The sequence below is a fragment of the Chenopodium album genome, chromosome 8 (genome assembly GCF_948465745.1).
Source record: "Chenopodium album chromosome 8, dcCheAlbu1.1, whole genome shotgun sequence".
Taxonomy (NCBI): Eukaryota; Viridiplantae; Streptophyta; class Magnoliopsida; order Caryophyllales; family Amaranthaceae; genus Chenopodium; species Chenopodium album.
This window is the reverse complement of record NC_137841.1, coordinates 76,661,509-76,681,370: the sequence shown is the minus strand read 5'-3', so window position 1 is coordinate 76,681,370 and position 19,862 is coordinate 76,661,509. Positions and strand designations below refer to the sequence as shown.

Genomic DNA, 19,862 nt, shown 5'->3' with positions numbered 1-19,862 from the left:
CCAGTTCTATTTAAGAATTTGTAATTTCATAGTGCATAGTGCATAGTGCATAGTGCATAGCTACATACCATCCAACAATCAGTGTCTAAATTTAACTGGGACTATATAATTGGATTGATTGAATAGAAAAAAAAAATTGTTTGAGATTATCCTCCTTTAAAATTTTGAAAGACTCTTTTACTATGAACTAACTAGAAATTTTGATTAAAAAAAAAAAGTTTACTGAGTTTATGAATTGATGTCAATTCAAATATTCAATTGATATCCTTATTTGGTTGGTAATAATTTGAATATTTAAAATTTTATGAATAACAATTTACTCCGTATTAGCTTTTCTTATTCATAAATTCATAATCAAGATTAAAATTACTCTGTAATTAAAGCTTAAAAGCAATTAAGTACTTTGTAATGTATATAATGTTTAAATCGTGTAAAATAAAACAAATATAACCATTTAATCATTTACTCGATTTAGAGAAACAATAAATCCTTGAAATTATCCTAATATTTACTAGGAATATTTGAAAGACCTTTTTATTTTTTATAAATTAGAAGTGCAAGACGACATTTGATCACAAATTGATATTATATAGGTTTAATATCACCTCTTTTTTTTCATAATGCTTCTCAAGATATAACTTTATTCGAGTGTTTATTGCATGTAATAGCGGAATTTATAAGCACATTGTCAAAATAGGCAACACAAAGCCATAACCAATCAAGTAAAACAGTCGACAATTAACCGCCAATAACCGATTGCCAACAACACTCACTCCAAATTCAACCTAAGTTTCCAAAAGAAGAACAGTAAATTCCAATAATTTTTGAAATGCTCTAGATTCATCCATTGTCCTTGATTTTTGGCAATTAGTCTATGAGTACCCCTCACAATTAAAATCTATCCTCCTTTTTCTTTTGGGAATCAAGGATCAATAGACAAGTGTACCTGTAAAAAACTTTTGAATTAAAGCATTAGTCTTAGGAGGTCCACTTATTGTTTGTTTCAATAAATTCTCATTAATTTTTTGTCCATCTTTTTTTACATCTATAAGTTCCAAGTTATATTTTCCATTCATCAGAAACAAAGGAAAAGAAAAAAAAATATGGAAGAAAAAATTAATTTCCTCTTCATTGTTATAATTTTCAGCCTGTTGGTCCAAGGTATGTTTAATTAATGGAATTTATATGCATTTTTAATTGCACAATAATGCATGTATATTTATGTTGCAATTGTTATGTAATTTGTCGTGCATACATTTTCGATTAAGTTGCTTGAATATTAATGGAATGGTACTTACAACTATATGGAGTACAAGTTAAGTTCGTGTTATATTATGAACGTTTGGTGGTGGATGTCAACTAATTTTAGTACATTTTAAAGTGGCAATAATATAGGCATGAGATCATATCTTGTACGACATTGGTTGTTATAATTTGTTAGAAGTAACATTATTTGTTATTTTGGTTTTGCGCTTTTACAGGTATGGGGCAGTGCTCATTGAAGGATATGCGCTTAAACCAAACCAAGGTGAATAAGTTTGTGAAGAATAATAATAGTAATAGGCCAGTATGGAAAGTGACAATCACCAATAATTGTTACTGCTCTCAATCAAACATCAAAATTGCTTGTACCGGGATTCGAACCCTGAAAGAAGCTGTTGATCCCCCAATTTTGAAGATGGAAAAGGGTAAAGGAGTGGTGAAAAATGGAGAGCCAATTTATCCATATACTTCTGTGAAGTTTACCTATGCTTCTAGCTCACCACTTCAGTTCAAGCTACTTTCTTCTCAAGTTGCATGTTCTTAGATATTATGGTCATATGTTGTTAAGCTAATATATGTACATTGTTTTTAAGAAAATAGAAGGCTAGTGCAGTTGGCTAGCTCACCGACTACCATGCGTGACTCGTGAGGTTAGGGATCTCACCAAGCTCGACTTTTTTGGATCCTTTCTTCCGATGATAGGTCTTCTAATTATCCAAAAAAAATAAAATGTATGTTTAGGCTTAGGTAATTAGATTTCTCTTCCTTGTATTTAATGATTATTGATACTCGTTTGTGAGTTTCAATTCTACTCGTGTTTGTACTTTTGTTGTAGGTGATGTAAACGTTCATCCATGAATGTACTTTCCTTTCCTTTTTCTTTTAATTTGAGTTAGTGGATATGAACTTTGTTGCATATCGACATATTAGTTGATCATTTGGTAAAGAGCTTGCTGCTTGCACATAATGAAAACCAGATAAATCTATTCTCCACTTAGTTACATTTTTTAAAAATTCTAAATAACTAACACTTATTAGTTAGAGTGAAATAATAAGTTGGTTACTCATACAGATATACTTCGTATAATCGTATATATATATATATATATATATAACAAGTACATATAATATAGTAATTGAGCTCGATGGTCTGGAGTGCTTATGGGTTACATTTGAGAGCATTTACAAATTACAATACATGTTTGCACGGTTTCTTATAACTCTCTAAACGAACAAAAACTATTCAAAAAAAATAAAAAATAAAACTGAATACTTTTTATTCTAGATCGATATACTTTGATTAGAAATTAGATACGAGTAGATTTTGTAAAGAAGGCCGCTACAAAGTTGTTTGTACTTTGTATGGCTAGGGTGCTAGGTCTCATTGCAAGTTAGATGAATGAAAAAAAAAAAGCTCTAGGCCTCTAGCATATCTTCTTTGTTGGCAAACGAAATATGCAAATCAATTTATGTTTTTTTGAGGTTAACTTTATCTCTCCTTTGACTCCTTGATTGTTTGACTTTACCAAAGTAATACAGTACTGTAGCCGTGTAGCGTCTAACTAGTAACTACCCATCTACCAGAAAGTACAGAACTCGGTAGAACCCCAATAAATTTTGGAAATAACGCCCGCCATTGGAGCAAACCTTCAAGAAAACTTAGAGAGATAAGATGAGCGTAAATTGGGATGATGGGGTTGAAGAAGCGCTTTCCAAGTTAGAATCTCTGAAATTGTTACGTTCCCTTAGACCCATCAATGTCTCCAACAATTCATCCTTTTTTGATGGGCATGCATACCAAGTGTTCGACAATTTGCGTCAATGGGATCGTTCCTCTGTAGAAGTCATGATTTCTGAGTCTACTTTTCGCAATTGGCTCAATGATAATCCTAGTTGTGGTATTTTCCCTCTTCCCTTTTCATTGTCTTTTGAGTTTGTAGCTTATTTGCTGTTCTAATTTTTATGGGTATTTCATATTTTGGTTGTTTTTTTTTTCCTTTTATTTTCTGCTAAATGTTGAAATTAATTGAGCAATTTGGTAATTTAAATTGAACACATTGTACATTGTGTATATTGGATTGGATGAATTGCATAATCTGATAATCTGCGTTACTTTGGAAGCTGATTTCTATGTGTATCTAAGATTAATGTGATTTTGAAAATGATTAGAGAATGCTTGCATAAATGGGTTTTAAAAATTGAATTCAGTGAGCTTAAATGTCGTAGGATTGAGGATTGCATTTGAGGGAGCTATTTTTCTTTCAAAAGACTTTGTAGTTCTGAAAAGGAGGGACCTTGGAGTTGGAACTGTCTGTGTTTTTTCGTTGAGAGGAATAGCTGTATATATCAATTGAGGGAGGGGTCGATAGGGGATTGAAACCTGGAATATGAATATATGATAAATGTAAACCTCGGTGTTACAGGTTAACAGCTAGACTAAAACCTTATTGAGTTGTATTATTGTTGCTGAATTGCTTAGGATCAATTGAAGTGCCTAAAGGTGAAGAGGCCAATGAAGGAGAATCGTATTCTTGCAGTGGCAGGAAGCTACTGCTGTTCTCTGGAAATGATTACTTGGGCTTAAGTGCACATCCCACAGTTAGAATGGCTGCTGCTAAGGTGATTTTTGGTTGTTATCTATACATGTGTGATTCTTTCTAAGAAAGCACAGTGCAAAAATTTTGACATTAGAGGTGATTTGGACTGCTTGTGCTAGGCAGCCCAAGAGCACGGGATGGGTCCAAGAGGCTCTGCATTGATATGCGGTTATACAGATTATCATGGGCATTTGGAGGCAAGTTTAGCAAAGTTGAAGAAGAAAGAGGTTTGTTTTGTTCATAAACCACTATTAGCGTTTTTGTCTAGTCAATTATCTTAGTTGTGTTATGGGTCTATGGGACTTACTAATACCAAACCCTAACAGTGATGTACTCAAAGTTCTGCCTTTTATGTGTCAATACTAGTTTTAAGGATGCTAGGTTTATTCAATTGCTTATAGTTGACCATTGAACATGAACTATAGGTGTTAGGGTAGATAATCAGACATTCAGACTAGAGCTGTCAATTCAGGTAAACAGGTCAGGTTTGGGTCGGGTAAGAGTGGGTCGGGTCAACTCAGGTCGGGTCAATTCAGATTAATTCCATAACCTATGCAGTTTGGGTTTGGGTTGGGTCATGCTTGAGTCGGGTCACGTGTGAACAATAGGTCGGGTTTAATTGGGATTTTCACGGGTTATAACGGGTTAGGGTAATTCTCGAGTTCGAGTCGGGTTCGGTTCAAGTAAAAAATTTGCGGGTTAGAATCAGGTCAGGTCATTCTTAGGTTTGAGTCGGGTTCGGTTCAAGTCAATAATTTGCGGATTATAATCAGGTTGGGTCATTTTCAAGTCAGGTCATTCTCGGGTTCAAGTCGGTTTCGGTTCATGTCAATAATTTGGGGTTATAATCAGGTTGGGTCATTTCCAAATCAGGTCATTCTCGGATTCAAGTCGGGTTATGTTCAAGTCAAAAATTTGCAGGTTACAATCAGGTCGGGTCATTTCCAAGTCACGTCATATTTGTGTTCAACTAACTATAAATAGATAATTATCATTTTTATCAAGCTAATTATTTCCTTTGACTATAATATATATGGCAATATACTTGGGAACTATAGTCTATAATTTAGGAAGATACTTATCTCCTTTGACCATACAACAAATATATACTATTTTAACTCTTAAATTTGAGGATGATGACCCTTTCTTTTGCAAGCGTTGACCGACTTGGTCTCCCTAGACAAAATGCTTTGATCAACAATAATAAGGTGATCTAAATTACATTTAAGGTGATTTGAAATCAGGTGAGGAATTATTTGGGTTGAATTTAGGTCGGGTCAATAACAGATCGTGTTAATTTCGAGTCGGGTTAGTAACACATCGGGTTGAATTTTTTGGTCGAGTAAGTAATAGGTATGGTAAAATTCGGGTCGATTCAATAACAAGTCAGATTGAATTCAATTTAAGTCAATAACAAGTCAGGTTGATTTCGGGTCGGGTTTGTAACAGGTAGGGTTAAAATCGGGTCGGGTTAAGAACAAGTCGGATTGAATTCAGGTCAGGTTAGTAAAAAGTAGGGTTAAATTCGGGTTTTGACAGGTTAAAACGGGTTTGGGTTAATTTCTATTCAAGTCGGGTTCAGTGCAAGTTAATTAAATAGGTCGTTGTAAACCGGTAAATTTGCCATTTAAAAGCAAATTGGATGGTTCCACAAACCCAATTGGACTCCCGGGGGGTATTAGGGACCATGGTAAACATTTCGAAAATTTTTATTTTCGGGCGAAAAAAAGTCAAAAAATTCCAAGATGGAAGACTAATATCCACACTTTTTGAGAAACTTTGGAGGCTTCGGGGCCCGGTGTCGAAAAGTCTTGAAATTCTATGGGATACATCTTGGGGTCATATAATGCCGTTTGGAACCATATTGATCATTATTTGTTTTCATAAATGTTCGTGGTAGGCTTGAATTAATGAAATCGGTGCAAGTTGTAAATTGGTCGTTTAAAGGAAAATTGGATGGTTCCACCCACCCAATTGAACTCTCGCAGGGTATTAAGGACCATGATAAACATTTCGTCAATTTTTATTTCCGAGCGAAAAAATAATCAAAAAATTTCAAAATTAAAGGCTAATATCCACGTTTTTGGAGAAATTTTGGAGGTTTAGGGGCCCAGTGTAGAAAAGTATTAATATTTTAGGGGATACATCTTGAGGTCATATAATGCCGTTTGGAACCATATATGATCTTTATATGTTATCATAAATGTTCGTGGTAAGCTTGAGTTAATGAAATCCGTGCAAGTTGTAAACCAGTAATTAAATTGGCCGTTTAAAGGCAAATTTGATGGTTCCACCAACCCAATTGGACTCCCGGAGGGTATTAGGGACCGTGAAAAACATTTCGGCAATTTTTATTTCCGGGCGAAAAAAAAGTCGAAAAATTCCAAAATTGAAGACTAATATCCATGCTTTTTGTGAAATTTTGGAGGTTTCGGGGCCTGCTGTCGAAAAGTGTTGAAAATTTTTAGGGGATACATCTCGAGGTATTATTATGCCATTTGGAACCATATATGATCATTATTTGTTGTCATAAATGTTCGTGGTAGACTTGAGTTAATGAAATCGGTGCAAGTTGTAAACCGATAAATTGGTCGTTTAAAGGCAAATTGGATGTTTCCACCCACTCAATGGGACTCATGGACGGTATTAGGGACCATGGTAAACATTTCGGCAATTTTTATATTTGGGTGAAAAAAAAGTAAAAAAATTTCAAAATTGAAGCCTAATATCCACGCTTTTTGAGAAATTTTGGAGGATTCGGTGTCCGGAGTCGAAAAGTCTTGAAATTCTAGGAAATACGTCTCGGGGTCATTTAATGCCGTTTGGAACCATATATGATCATTATTTTTTGTCATTAATTTTCGTGATAGGCTTGAGCCGATGAAATCAGTGCACGTTATAAACTTATAAATAGGCCGTTTAAAGGCAAATTGGATGATTCCACCCACCAAATTGGACTGCCGAAGGGTATTAGGGACCATGGTAAACATTTCGACAATTATTATTTTTGGGCGAAAAAAGTCTAAAGATTCCAATATTAAAGGTTAATATCCACGCTTTTTGAGAAATTTCGTAGGTTTCGGGCCCGGTATCGAAAAACCTTGAGATTCTAGGGAATACATCTCTGGGTCATATAATGTCGTTAAGAACCATATATGATCACTATTTGTTGTTATAAATGTTCGTGGTAGGCTTAAGTTAATGAAATCAGTGCAAGTTGTAAATTGGTAAATTGGCCACATCAAGGCAAATTGGATGGTTCCACCCACCCAGTTGAACTACCGGAGGGTATTAGGAACCATAGTAAACATTTCGACAATTTTTATTTTCAGGCGAAAAAAAGTAAAAAATTCAAAAAAATTAAAGGCTAATGTCCACGCTTTTTGATAAATTTTGAAGGTTTTGGGGCCCGATGTCGCAAAGTCTTGAGAATTTAAGGAATACATTTGGGGGTGATATAACGTCGTTTGAAACCATATATTATCATTACATGTTGTCATAGAATGTTAGTGGTAGGCTTGAGTTAATGAAATCGATGTAAGTTGTAAACCGGTAAATTTGTCATTTAAAAGCAACTTGGATGGTTCCACACACCCAATTGGACTCTCGGAGGATATAAGGGACCATGGTAAACATTTCGGAAATTTTTATTTTCAGGCGAAAAAAAGTTAAAAAATTCCAAGAATCAAGACTAATATCCACACTTTTTTAGAAACTTTGGAGGCTTCGGGGCCCGGTGTCGAAAAGTCTTGAAATTCTATGGGATACATCTCAGGGTCATATAATGCCGTTTGGAACCATTTATGATCATTATATGTTGTCATAAATGTTCGTGGTAGGCTTAATTTAATGAAATCGGTGTAAATTGTAAACCAGTAAATTGGCCGTTTAAAGGCAAATTGGATGGATACAACCACCCAATCGGACTCTCAAAGGGTATTACGGACCATGGTAAAAATTTCAGCAATTTTAATTTCCGAGTGAAAAAAGTCAAAAAATTCCAAAATTTAAGGCTTATTTCCATGCTTTTTGAGAAAATTTTGAGGTTAGGTACGGTGTCAAAAAACCTTGAGATTTCAAGGAATACATCTCGGGGTCATATAATGCCGTTTGGAACTATATATGATCATTATATGTTGTCATAAATGTTCGTGTTAGGCTTGAGTTAATGAAATTTGTGCAAGTTGTAAATCGGTAAATTGGCCGTTTAATGGCGAATTTGATGGTTCCACCCACCCAATTGGATTCCCGAAGTGTATTAGTGACCATGATAAACATTTGGGCAATTTTTGTTTTCGGGCTTAAAAAAGTTAAAAAATTTCAAAATTGAAGTCTAATATCCATGCTTTTTAAGAAATTTTGGAGGTTTCGGGTCCGGTGTCAAAAAGTCTTGAAATCTTAGGGAATATATTTTAGGGTCATATAATGTCATTTGGAACCATATATGATCATTATTTGTTATCATAAATGTACGTGGTGGGCTTGAGTTAATGAAATCGATGCAAGTGGTAAACTAGTAAATCAACTATTTATAGGAAAATTGGATGGTTCCATCGAGCTAGGTGTACTCCCGTAGGATATTAGGGATCATTGTAAACATTACGACAATTTTTATTTTCGGGCGAATAAAATAAAAAAAATTCCAAATTTGAAGTCTAATATCCACGCATTATGCGAAATATTGGAGGTTTCGGGGCCCAGTGTAAAAAATTATTGAAATTCTAGGGAATACATCTCGGGGTAATATAATGCCATTTAGAACCATATTTGATCATTATATGTTGTCATAAATGTTCGTGGTAGACTTGAGTTAATGAAATCAATGTAAGTTGTAAACTGGTAAATTGGTCGTTCAAATGCAAATTGGATAGTTCCACTCACCCAATTGGACGCCCGCAGGGTATTAGGGACCATGGTTAACAATTCGGAAATTTTTTATTTCCGGGCGAAAATAAGTCAAAAAATTCCAAAATTAAAGGCAAATATCCACTTTTTTTAGTAATTTTGGAGGTTTCGGGACCTGGTGCCGAAAAGCCTTAAGAATTAGGGGATACATCTCGCGGTCATATAATAACGTTTGAAACCATAAATGACCATTATATGTTGTCATAAATGTTCATGGTAGGCTTGAGTTAATGAAATAAGTGCAAGTTGTAAATCGGTAAATTGGTCGTTTAAATATAAGTTGGATGGTTCCACCAACCTAATTGAACTATAGGAGGATATTAGGAACCGTAGTAAACATTTCGACAATTTTTATTTTTGAGTGAAAAAATGTAAAAAAATTCCAAATTTGAAGGCTAATATCCACGATTTTTGAGAAATTTTTTAGGTTTTGGGGCCCGGTCTCGAAAAGGCTTAAGATTTTAAAGTATATTTCTCGGGGTCATATAATACAGTTTTAAACTATAAATGATCATTATATGTTGTCATAAATGTTCATGGTAGGATTGAGTTAATGAAATCGGTACAAGTTGTAAATCGGTAACTTCACCATTTAAAGGCAAATTGGATGGTTCCACCCACCCAATTGAACTATCGGAGGGTATTAGGGACCATAGTAAACATTTCGACAATTTTTATTTTCAGGCGAAAAAAAGTAAAAAATTCCAAAAATAAAAGGCTAATGTCCACGCTTTTTGATAAATTTTGGAGGTTTTGGGGCCCGATGTCACAAAGTCTTGAGAATTTAAGGAGTACATTTGGGGGTCATATAATGCCGTTTGAAACCATATATGATCATTACATGTTGTCATAGATGTTAGTGGTAGACTTGAGTTAATGAAATCGGTGCAAGTTGTAAACCGGTAAATTTGCCATTTAAAAGCAACTTGGATGGTTTCACACACCCAATTGGACTCCCGGAGGATATAAGGGACCATGGTAAACATTTCGGAAATTTTTATTTTCGGGCGAAAAAAAGTCAAAAAAATCCAAAATTGAAGGTTAATATCCATGTTTTTTTTAGAAATTTCAAAGGTTTCGGGGCCTTGTGTCAAGAAGAAATGAGATTTCAGGGGATACACCTCGAGGTTATATAATGCCGTTTGGAACCATAAATGATCATTATATGTTGTCATAAATGTTCGTGTTAGGCTAGAGTTAATGAAATCGGTGCAAGTTGTAAATCGGTAAATTGGCCTTTTAGAGGCAAATTGGATGGCTCCACCACCCAATTCAACTTCCGGAGGGTACTAGAGACCGTGGTAAACATTTCGGCATTTTTTGTTTCCACGCTTTTTGAGAAATTATGGAGTCTTCGGGGCCCGGTGTCGAAAAGTCTTGATATTATAGGTAATACATCTCGGGGTCATATAATGTTGTTTGGAACCATATATGATTATTATTTGTTGTCATAAATGCTCGTGGTAGGCTTGAATTAATGAAATTGGTGTAAGTTGTAAACTGGTAAATTGGTCGTTTAAAGGCATATTGGATGGTTTCACCTACCAATTGGACTCTCGGAGGGTATTTGAGACCACGGTAAACATTTCGGCAATTTTTATATACGGGTGAAAAAGAAGTGAAAAAATTCCAAAATTGAAGGCTAATATCCACGCTTTTTGAGAAATTTCGAATGTTTCGGGGCCCGGTTTCGAAAAGCATTGAGATTTTAGGGGATACATCTCGGGGTCGTATTATGCCGTTTGGATCCATATATGATCATTATATGTTATCATAAATGTTCGTGGTAGGCTTGAGTTAATGAAATCCTTGAAGTTGTAAACCAGTAATTAAATTGACCGTTTAAAGGCAAATTGGATGGTTCCACCAACCCAATTGGACTCCCGGAGGGTATTAGGGACCGTAAAAAACAATTCGGCAATTTTTATTTCTAGGCGAAAAAAAAAGCCAAAAAATTCCAAAATTGAAGACTAATATCCACGCTTTATATGAAATTTTGGAGGTTTCGGGGCCCGTTGTCGTAAAGTGTTGAAATTTTTAGGGGATACATCTCGAGGTATTATGATGCCGTTTGGAACCATGTATGATCATTATTTGTTGTTATAAATGTTCGTGGTAGATTTGAGTTAATGAAATCGGTGCAATTTGTAAACCTATAAATTGGTCGTTTAAAGGCAAATTGGATGTTTTCACCCACTCGATGGGACTCCTGGACAGTATTAGGGACCATGGTAAACATTTCGGCAAGTTTAATTTTTGGGTGAAAAAAAAGTAAAAAAATTTCAAAATTGAAGGCTATATGATCATTATGCATTGGCTAATATCCATGCTTTTGAGAAATTTTTTAGGTTTCGGGGCCAATTGTTGAAAAGGCTTGAGATTTTAAAGTATACTTCTCGGGGTCATATAATACTGTTTTAAACCATAAATGATCATTATATGTTGTTATAAATGTTCGTGGTAGGATTGAGGTAATGAAGTCGGTACAAGTTATAAATCGGTAACTTCACCATTTAAAGGCAAATTGGATGGTTCCACCCACCTAATTGAACCCCCGGATTGTATTAAGGACCATAATAAACATTTCGGTAATTTTTATTTACAGGCGAAAAAAAAAAAAAATTCAAAATTTAAGGCTAATATCCACGCTTTTAAGAAATTTTGGAGGTTTCGAAGTCCGTTGTCGAAAATCCTTGAGATTTTACGGGACACATCTCTGGGTCATATAATGCCGTTTGAAACCATAAATGATCATTATATGTTGTCATAAATGTTCGTGCTAGGCTAGAGTTAATGAAATCGATGCAAGTTGTAAATCGGTAAATTGGCCGTTTAAAGGCAAATTGGATGGCTCCACCACCCAATTCAACTTCCCTAGGGTACTAGAGACCATGGTAAACATTTTGGCAATTTTTCTTTCCACGCGAAAATAAGTCAAAAAATTCAAAGATTGAAGGCTATTATCCACGTTTTTTGAGAAATTTTGGAGTTTTCGGGGTTCGGTGTCGAAAAGTCTTGATATTATAGGTAATACATCTCGGGGTCATATAATGTTGTTTGGAACCATATATGATCATTATTTGTTGTCATAAATGTTCGTGGTAGGCTTGATTAATGAAATTGGTGTAAGTTGTAAACCGGTAAATTGGTCGTTTAAAGGCAAATTGGATGGTTCCACCCAACCAATTGGACTCCCGGAGGATATTTGAGAGCACGGTAAACATTTCGGCAATTTTTATATCCGGGTAAAAAAGAAGTCAAAAAATTCCAAAATTGAAGGCTAATATCCACGCTTTTTGAGAAATTTCGAATATTTCGAGGCCGGGTTTCGAAAAGCATTGAGATTTTAGGGGATACATCTCGGGGTCATATTATGTCGTTGGGATCCATATATGATCATTATATGTTATCATTAATGTTCATGGTAAGCTTAAGTTAATGAAATCAGTGCAAGTTGTAAACTGATAACTTGGTCGTTTAAAGACAAATTGGATGGTTCCACCCATCCAATTGGACTCCCGGAGGATATTAGTGACCATGGTACACATCTTGGCAATTTTTATTTCCGGGCGAGAAAAAAGCCAAAAAATTCCAAAATTGAAGGCTAATATCCACGTTTTTTGAGAAATTTTGAAGGTTTCAGAGTAGAATTTTCAATTCGGGTAAATGGGTCGGGTTTGGGTCAGTAAGAATGGGTCTGGTCAACTCAGGTCGGGTCAATTCGGATTAACTCCATAACCTATGCGGGTTGGGTTTAGGTTGGGTCATGCTATAGTCGGGTCACGTCGGGTCATACTTCTTATCGGGTTTGGGTCGAGTTTATGTCGGGTTAATAACAGGTCAGGTTACATTCGGGTCAGCTGAACGATAGGTCGGGTTTAATTCGGGTTATAACGGGTTAGGGTAATTCTCGGGTTCGAGTCGGGTTCGACTCAAGTCAATAATTTGCGGGTTAGAATCAGGTCGGGTCATTCTCGAATTTGAGTCGGGTTCGGTTCAAGTCAATAATTTGCGGTTATAATCAGGTCGGGTTATTCTCGGATTCAAGTCGGGTTATGTTCAAGTCAAAAATTTGCAGGTTACAATCAGGTCGGGTCATTTTCAAGTCACGTCTTATTCGTGTTCAACTAACTATAAATATATAATTATCATTTTTATCAAGCTAATTATTTCCTTTGACTATAATATATATGGCAATATACTAGGGATGTATAGTTTATAATTTAGGAAGATAATTATCTCCTTTGACCATACAACAAATATATACTATATATAACTCTTAAATATGAGGATGATTCTCCTTTCTTTTGCTGGCTTGGAACGACTTGGTCTCCATAGACAAAATGCTTTGAACAATATTAAGGTGGTCTAAATTGCATTTAAGGTGATTTGAAATCGGTTCGGGAACTATTTGGGTTGAATTTAGGTCGGGTCAATAACAAGTCGTGTTAATTTCGTGTCGGGTTAGTAACACATCGGGTTGAATTTTTTGGTCGGGTAAGTAATAGGTTTGGTAAAATTCGGGTCGATTCAATAACAAGTCGGGTTGAATTTGGGTCAGGTTAATAGCAAGTCGGGTTGATTTCGGGTCGGGTTTGTAACAAGTTAGGTTAAATTCGGTTCGGGTTAGGAACGGGTCAGGTTAATAACAAGTCGGGTTAATTCGGGTTTTGACGGGTTAAAACGGGTTTGGTTCAATTTCGGTTCAAGTCGTGTTCGTTTCAGGTCAATAATTTACGGGTTACATTCGGGTTGGGTCATCTCCAAGTGAGTTCATGTTCGGGTTCGGGTCTCACATACTCGGGTCAACTCGGGTCTAGGGTTGGTTTCAGGTCATGTCGGGTTTGGGTGATCATTTTTTCGGGTTCAGATGGGTCGGTGAATAATCGGGTTTGAATCGGTAATTCGGGTCGGGTCAACTTTTGACAGCTCCAATTCAGACCACTTTAGGCACAATGGTTTTGCTATCTGTATGATAAAAGATATTTGAGACAGAGAGGGCAGAGACTAATATTCTTCATGATAACTATATGACGCAGGATTGTCTTCTTTGCCCTACTGGTTTTGCTGCGAATATGGCCTTCATGGTTGCAGCAGGAAGCATTGCCTCTCTCTTGGCTTCTGGCAAAATACCTCATAGAACTGAAAAAGTTGCCGTCTTCTCTGATGCCCTTAATCATGCATCAATCATTGATGGTCTCCGACTTGGTGAACGCCTAAATTGTATAGAGACTTTTGTCTACCAACATTGTGACATGTCCCATCTTGATGCACTTCTGTATGTCCTTTTCAATCCTATTTATAGACAAGTAGACTTGCAACTACAAATCTGTGCGTGACTTCTATAATTTGACTTCCTGAATATTGTCTCTCAGATTAGATTGTACAATTTCTAAGAAGGTGGTTGTGACGGATAGGTCAGTCCTACATGTTGTCCCCTATTTACTTTGTTCTTTAGTTACATAACTTTTTCATAATTGGTGATGTTGTAATGACAGCTTATTTAGTATGGATGGAGACTTTGCACCTATGAATGAGCTTGTAACACTTCGGAAGAAGCATAAATTTTTGTTGGTTATTGATGATGTAAGTGCTCCCTATTTGTTTATGCAATAGCGTCCGGGAAATATATATACAATGAATGATGCCTAAATTTTTTTCTTCATTACTCTGTTGTAATTATGTAAATTCAGGCTCATGGAACATTTACTTGTGGTAAAGATGGTGGGGGAGTGGCTCAACAGTTTGATTGTGAAAGTGATGTTGATATATGTATTGGCACATTAAGTAAGGCCGCAGGTTGCACCGGAGGTTTCATAGCATGCAGGTATCAACTTTAAACAAAGGATTTGTTTTGCTACTTTTGTCGTCACATTGTAGCAAGTCAAGTCAGTGAATATGTCTCTTCACTTCTAGATAAGCACTAGAACCACCATCCAGTGTATGTTTTGCAGTTAGCATGATAAAGGGAGGTATACTTTGATTTGTACCATATCCTTGCCAAAAACCATATGTTGCTACTACCACTTTTAAAATGTTAAGATTCGTTACAAGTATCTAGGTATTCTGATAAATATGCATAATTTTTTTTCCTTATTGTATTTCATGGGTACATCAAGCATCCTTTTCCATTAGAGTTGTTGGGTGGGTGTATTGCCTCTAGTATAGCAAGATAATTGAAGGTCTTGAGCAGCAAAGTACGTAGTTTAGGCCAGTAGGAGACTATTGCTTGGTATGCCAAGTTAGAAAAATGGAAAACCTGCTGATTCTGAAGGAACTTTTTTCATATTTCTGCAAGTTGATGCTTCTCATTGGCAGTCAAAAGCTTTGTCTTTAAAGGAATTAGTGTACATATTCATTCAGCAGTCATGAGTATTATTATTATTATTTTTTTTTTTGTATGTGGGTGGGTGAGAGGGGGGGGGGGGGGGGGGAATACCACTTGGCATATTCTCGTAGTCGTACTGTTGTCTTTTTTGATTTTCCTGTTTGTTGTCCATTGCATTTTTAGAAATTACTTACACATTTCATTAAATTTTTAATGGCAGTAAAAGGTGGAAACAACTTATTATGTCCAGGGGTCGTCCTTTTATATTTTCTACTGCTATGCCGATACCAATGGCTGCTGCTGCCCATGGTAAAGTGACTAATCTTTTCTATCTGGCCAACTTGTTGTATGAAGCATTTCCTAGTCATAAGAGAAGTTTATAGCATTAGTTTAATTAAAGCGGGGTGCGGGGGGTGGGTGTGGGGTGGGGAGGGGTTGTGGACTTGTGTTATACTTTCTCCACAGCTCTGCTCCTTCAACAACTTGTACGTTTTGCATGGAGATAAGGAGAGAAAAACTAGAGAAAAAAAGTGGGTGAGTGGATCTTGATTCTTGGAAGATGCTAGCTTGTTAGTACGTAGGATAAGAGAGTAATTTCAAGGTATTGCAATGTGAGTACACATATGTCGGTATATGCTGTATATATATATATAAATGCATAGCATTCTCACCACAGTGACAAGCATTCTAATGACACTACATACCAGCTGCTACTTTTGTTGCTGAGAAAGAAGCCTGGCGTAGAAAAGCAATCCAAGAACGGGTGCAAGACTTCCGAGACCTCACTGGAATCCCCATTACAAGTCACATTGTCTCAATTATAGTGGGAAGTGAAGAGAATTCCTTGCTAGCCAGTCGGTAAGTACTCCTTTGCCTTTCTATTTTACAAGCAGTTCTTGACTTTACTTAAGCCTTGTCATCCTGCAGGTATATGCTGAAATCTGGATTTCATGTTACTGCAATTAGACCACCAACAGTCCCTCCTAACTCTTGCAGGTTTTTCAGTTTTCTCTTCCGCCCTTTAGTTTCTTCCTTCCATTCGATATACAGATATGCTGCCATGCTGGGGTCATTTTTTCTGTTTTAGTTAGCTTAACCATATGTTGTGTTCTTTATTTGTAGACTGAGAATAACTTTGAGCGCTGCACATACAAGGAAGGATATAAAGATGCTTGCTGTAGCATTGTCTAATTGTGTAAACTTCCAAGATGTACATGTTGAGACTCCTGAATTACTGGCTAAGCTCTAGAATTCATTTTTTTTATAAGCTAGTATCTTTTTGGTTCTACTTAATTACAGTTGTACTATTTATACTAGAACTTAGGTCAGGCTAGATTTGGTCCTTGATATTCTTTGACAGACAACTTTGTTTGATATTCTTTGACAGAATTCATCAAGGGAGTAATGTGACATGGTTCACAACAATTTAATACCTTAGTCAATTTGTAAAACTGTGAATTTATCAAGGTATGCTATATAATCTGATACTCCACAAATCCAGTGTTTGATCCCCCAACAGTCCGACGGTTTTTGACATCTCGTCTCTAACACAGTCTGACACAGATAGGTAGTTTTCTGTGCATCGGAAGTCTGGCACAGATAGGTAGTTTTCTGTACATCAAAGGTGGCATTTCATGATGTATGCCATATTTTTTTTCTGTTACACACACTCTTCTTTGGATCCCAGTTTCAACTGTCTTTAATTTTTTAAAGTTTGCATGATCTTAATCATAGGAATTCACTCAGCAACTCAAGGCAACTCCTTTACATCACAATGCGAGGGGAGTTTGCATAAACCTTGTCATATAATCATAGCCTATAGCCTCACAGATATTCCGTCAGCTACTGAAGGCAACTCCTCTGTAGCACATTGTGAGGGATGGGTCAAGGTCCTCAAGGAGACAAGACGAAGAAGGGGCGAGAGGAAGAGGGATCCCTCATATCCCTTTGCCCATTTCATAATTCATATGCAAACATGAGAAATAGTACTCTTGACTCTTTCTCTCCTTTCTCCTCCAAATACATCGCACCAAATACGATATCTATCCATTTTCCATAAGTCTTCTTCAATCGTATGAGTAAATAACTATAGATCTTAATTAATAGCATGCAAAAAGAAAAAGAGCATGCATACCTTCAATTGTGAAATAGATGTGCTTTACAAAAGTTTCATAAAGAGTAAAATTCTTTAATTAAGAGAAATTGTTCCAGCAAAATAGTACATGATTCAGGAGTCTTATAATTATACGCCGTCTTCTTCAGTCCGTATATGATAATAAGAATTAGTACTCCATATGAGATAGAAGACTAGAGTAGTTGGCTAGTTCTTTGACTTTCAAGTGTGAGGACATAGGTCGAATCTCGCCAAGCTTATTCTAAGAAGAATTTCCCTTAAATCCCCCCTTCTAAAATGGACCTTCTCCTTACCCAAAAAAAAAAAAAAGAATTAGTACTCTATATTAGATTCCTATAAGAGTGGTTACTGTATTTTTCATTAACAGGACACCATTTGAATAATATAAATATTAATTAACCACATAGTAAGGCAAGTGATGTCGATATGTCCGAGTGGTTAAGGAGACAGACTTGAAATCTGTTGGGCTTCGCCCGCGCAGGTTCGAACCCTGCTGTCGACGTTATTTTTTTTTTTTTTCCTTTTAAAATTAAACTTTAGTTTAAGATTCTTATTTAAACCCAATACATATGAACTAATTGTGTTAGAAGTTGGCACCTTTTAATATCCAAAAAAGTAGGAAACATGATTCCAAAGGATGGTTCGTGCAGTCGGTGTACCCATGTGAGTCCAACAATCCAAATAATAAAGAAGTAAAAGTCCCACATCGACCATTTGGAGAAAAAACTGCAGGTTTATAGTCCATAATCTGTACAATACTGAGCACGACCTTACTTGAACAGGATCTGTTCTATAGGATCGTACCTCTGTATCCTTGAGTTCTAAGGAGACAGAAAACCAAGTCTGGTGGATGAACTATGACCGTGTGGTCAGAGCGTGATTAACAGCTACCTTTGGTTCTCGGACCACTGGTGCCGTAGATGATCGTTCCCCAGCTCCTCTGTGAGCTTGGGATGATCACACGGTTGTCTGACAGACTCCCTTCTTTTTTGTTTCATAGAAAATTAGCAGTTGATAAACATGACTTCGACTTACTGAGCTAAGCTTCTTGAACTTATAATTTGCCTGAGTTATAGTCTTGAAGATTCAATTCATATGAATTTTTATTAGGAGTATCTACTATTGTATAATTTGTATTAGTGAGAAATTTTAAGTCCCACATCGGTCACTTATATACGTCATAGGCTCGTAGCATATTATGGTATATATGCACTTGCAAAGTTGCAAGGCATACATTTTAGTTCAACCTGCTGATCTGTTCTATAGGCGAGTTCAATTCTCCCAAGTGCTCGTATACAGGTAGCAGACTAGCAATCAGGTTACCATCACTTACTACATACAGTCTGCTAGGACTGCTACGCCACTTCAGACCATTTTAACATTGTGGCATTCACTATAAATGTAAAATGGTGAAATGTGACGAACAGATCTGAAATGTAATAGATGTTCCTTAGGTCACAAACTTGAGTGTGTAACGCGATGAACAACTATTTAACTTTGTCTATGGATCTATGCGATGAACTATTTAACTTAGTCCATGAATCTTCACAGATGTGTACATTAGAGCTCAAATTCTTAATCTTCCAAAAATGTCATTCACTAGTCATTACGTCAATGATTATAACTTAATTTTGTGTAATGGTTTGACTTTGAGTCTTTGACTACTACATACGTATTAGTTAATGATCCTGTTTGTACTTGGTATAAATATTTTATATCTTAATCAGTTGACAGATTAGTCAATATGTCCGAGTGGTTAAGGAGACAGACTTGAAATCTGTTGGGCTTCGCCCGCGCAGGTTCGAACCCTGCTGTTGACGATTTTCGCTTTTTAATTTTTTTTTTAAATTCTATTACTTTGGACGTAATTGACACTTTTGATAGTTGAATATGAGAGAGCTATTAAAGAAGACTAGATTCAACAAATTCAGTCTTAAACTAAAGTTTAAGGCATGGATTTGTCAAATTTCTTAGAAGTAAACATGTGCATGTATAACCGTATTATTGTCAATTGCCTTTCATTATTTGGATATATTTTGGACCATTGCATGAAGGTTACTTCATTCACAAAAAACTAATGTTATTCTTTCACTTTGATGCGTTTTTTGAGGACTAATTTATAGATGGAAAAATTTAAGTGATTTTATTTTCGAAAGACATAAAGTTTAGGAGGCAACGACTTCTAAGTTTGCTTTTAGAAACAACGATCCCTAAACCCTAGTCATTTTATATTGTACTTATAAGCTAGTAGTCATTAGTCACTTGATACAACTATACAAGAATATTACAACAAATAATTATTCAAAGTTTTGTAAGTCCAAAATTTGTGAATGATGCGTGGGATCAATTCGTTTTTGACCAGTTGGAACATTTGAAAAATCACCTTTGTGCCCCATTGGACGGGTTACGGGTATAGTATAGCCAATCAGCAAAGAATTTGGTGTCTTAGTTCTTAACTAGTCAGGGAATCATCAAAATTAGTTTAGCAAGTGGACTTCAAAAAGTTTTCCACCTTATTTTCAACTATACATTATCCTACTTTGTATAGTAATAATACAATGCATTAATACAAGTATTTAACAAAAGCATATAATATACTTTGTAATTTAATATTCATGTTTACATCCATATAAAA

The 19,862-nt window shown here is 35.8% G+C and overlaps 1 protein-coding gene, 1 long non-coding RNA gene and 3 other non-coding genes across 6 annotated transcripts; all 5 read left to right on the top strand.

Moving 5' to 3' along the window:
* Positions 1-891: 891 nt before the first annotated feature.
* Positions 892-2,147, top strand: LOC145556812 (uncharacterized). Its single transcript, XR_014091924.1, has 2 exons — positions 892-1,161; positions 1,482-2,147. It is a non-coding gene; the product is annotated as an uncharacterized LOC145556812 (long non-coding RNA).
* A 677-nt stretch (positions 2,148-2,824) lies between these two features.
* LOC145556811 (8-amino-7-oxononanoate synthase-like) lies at positions 2,825-16,518 on the top strand. Of its 2 annotated transcripts, none has more exons than XM_081618460.1 (11): positions 2,825-3,161; positions 3,743-3,892; positions 3,984-4,087; positions 13,805-14,043; positions 14,141-14,182; positions 14,264-14,351; positions 14,459-14,592; positions 15,314-15,402; positions 15,801-15,951; positions 16,021-16,089; positions 16,216-16,518. In XM_081618460.1, the coding sequence occupies exons 1-11, from the start codon at positions 2,936-2,938 to the stop codon at positions 16,340-16,342; spliced, it is 1,419 nt and encodes a 472-aa protein (XP_081474586.1). In that variant the 5' UTR covers positions 2,825-2,935; the 3' UTR covers positions 16,343-16,518. The 2 variants fall into 2 exon arrangements, with proteins under 2 accessions (XP_081474586.1, XP_081474587.1); XM_081618461.1 differs by having other exon boundaries at positions 2,828-3,161; positions 3,743-3,882; positions 3,980-4,087.
* Positions 16,519-17,647: 1,129 nt separating this feature from the next.
* TRNAS-UGA (transfer RNA serine (anticodon UGA)) lies at positions 17,648-17,729 on the top strand. Its single transcript has one exon. It is a non-coding gene; the product is annotated as a tRNA-Ser (tRNA).
* A 262-nt stretch (positions 17,730-17,991) lies between these two features.
* LOC145557222 (small nucleolar RNA U3) lies at positions 17,992-18,206 on the top strand. Its single transcript, XR_014092271.1, has one exon. It is a non-coding gene; the product is annotated as a small nucleolar RNA U3 (small nucleolar RNA).
* A 759-nt stretch (positions 18,207-18,965) lies between these two features.
* On the top strand, positions 18,966-19,047 carry TRNAS-UGA (transfer RNA serine (anticodon UGA)). Its single transcript has one exon. It is a non-coding gene; the product is annotated as a tRNA-Ser (tRNA).
* The last annotated feature ends 815 nt before the right edge of the window (positions 19,048-19,862 follow it).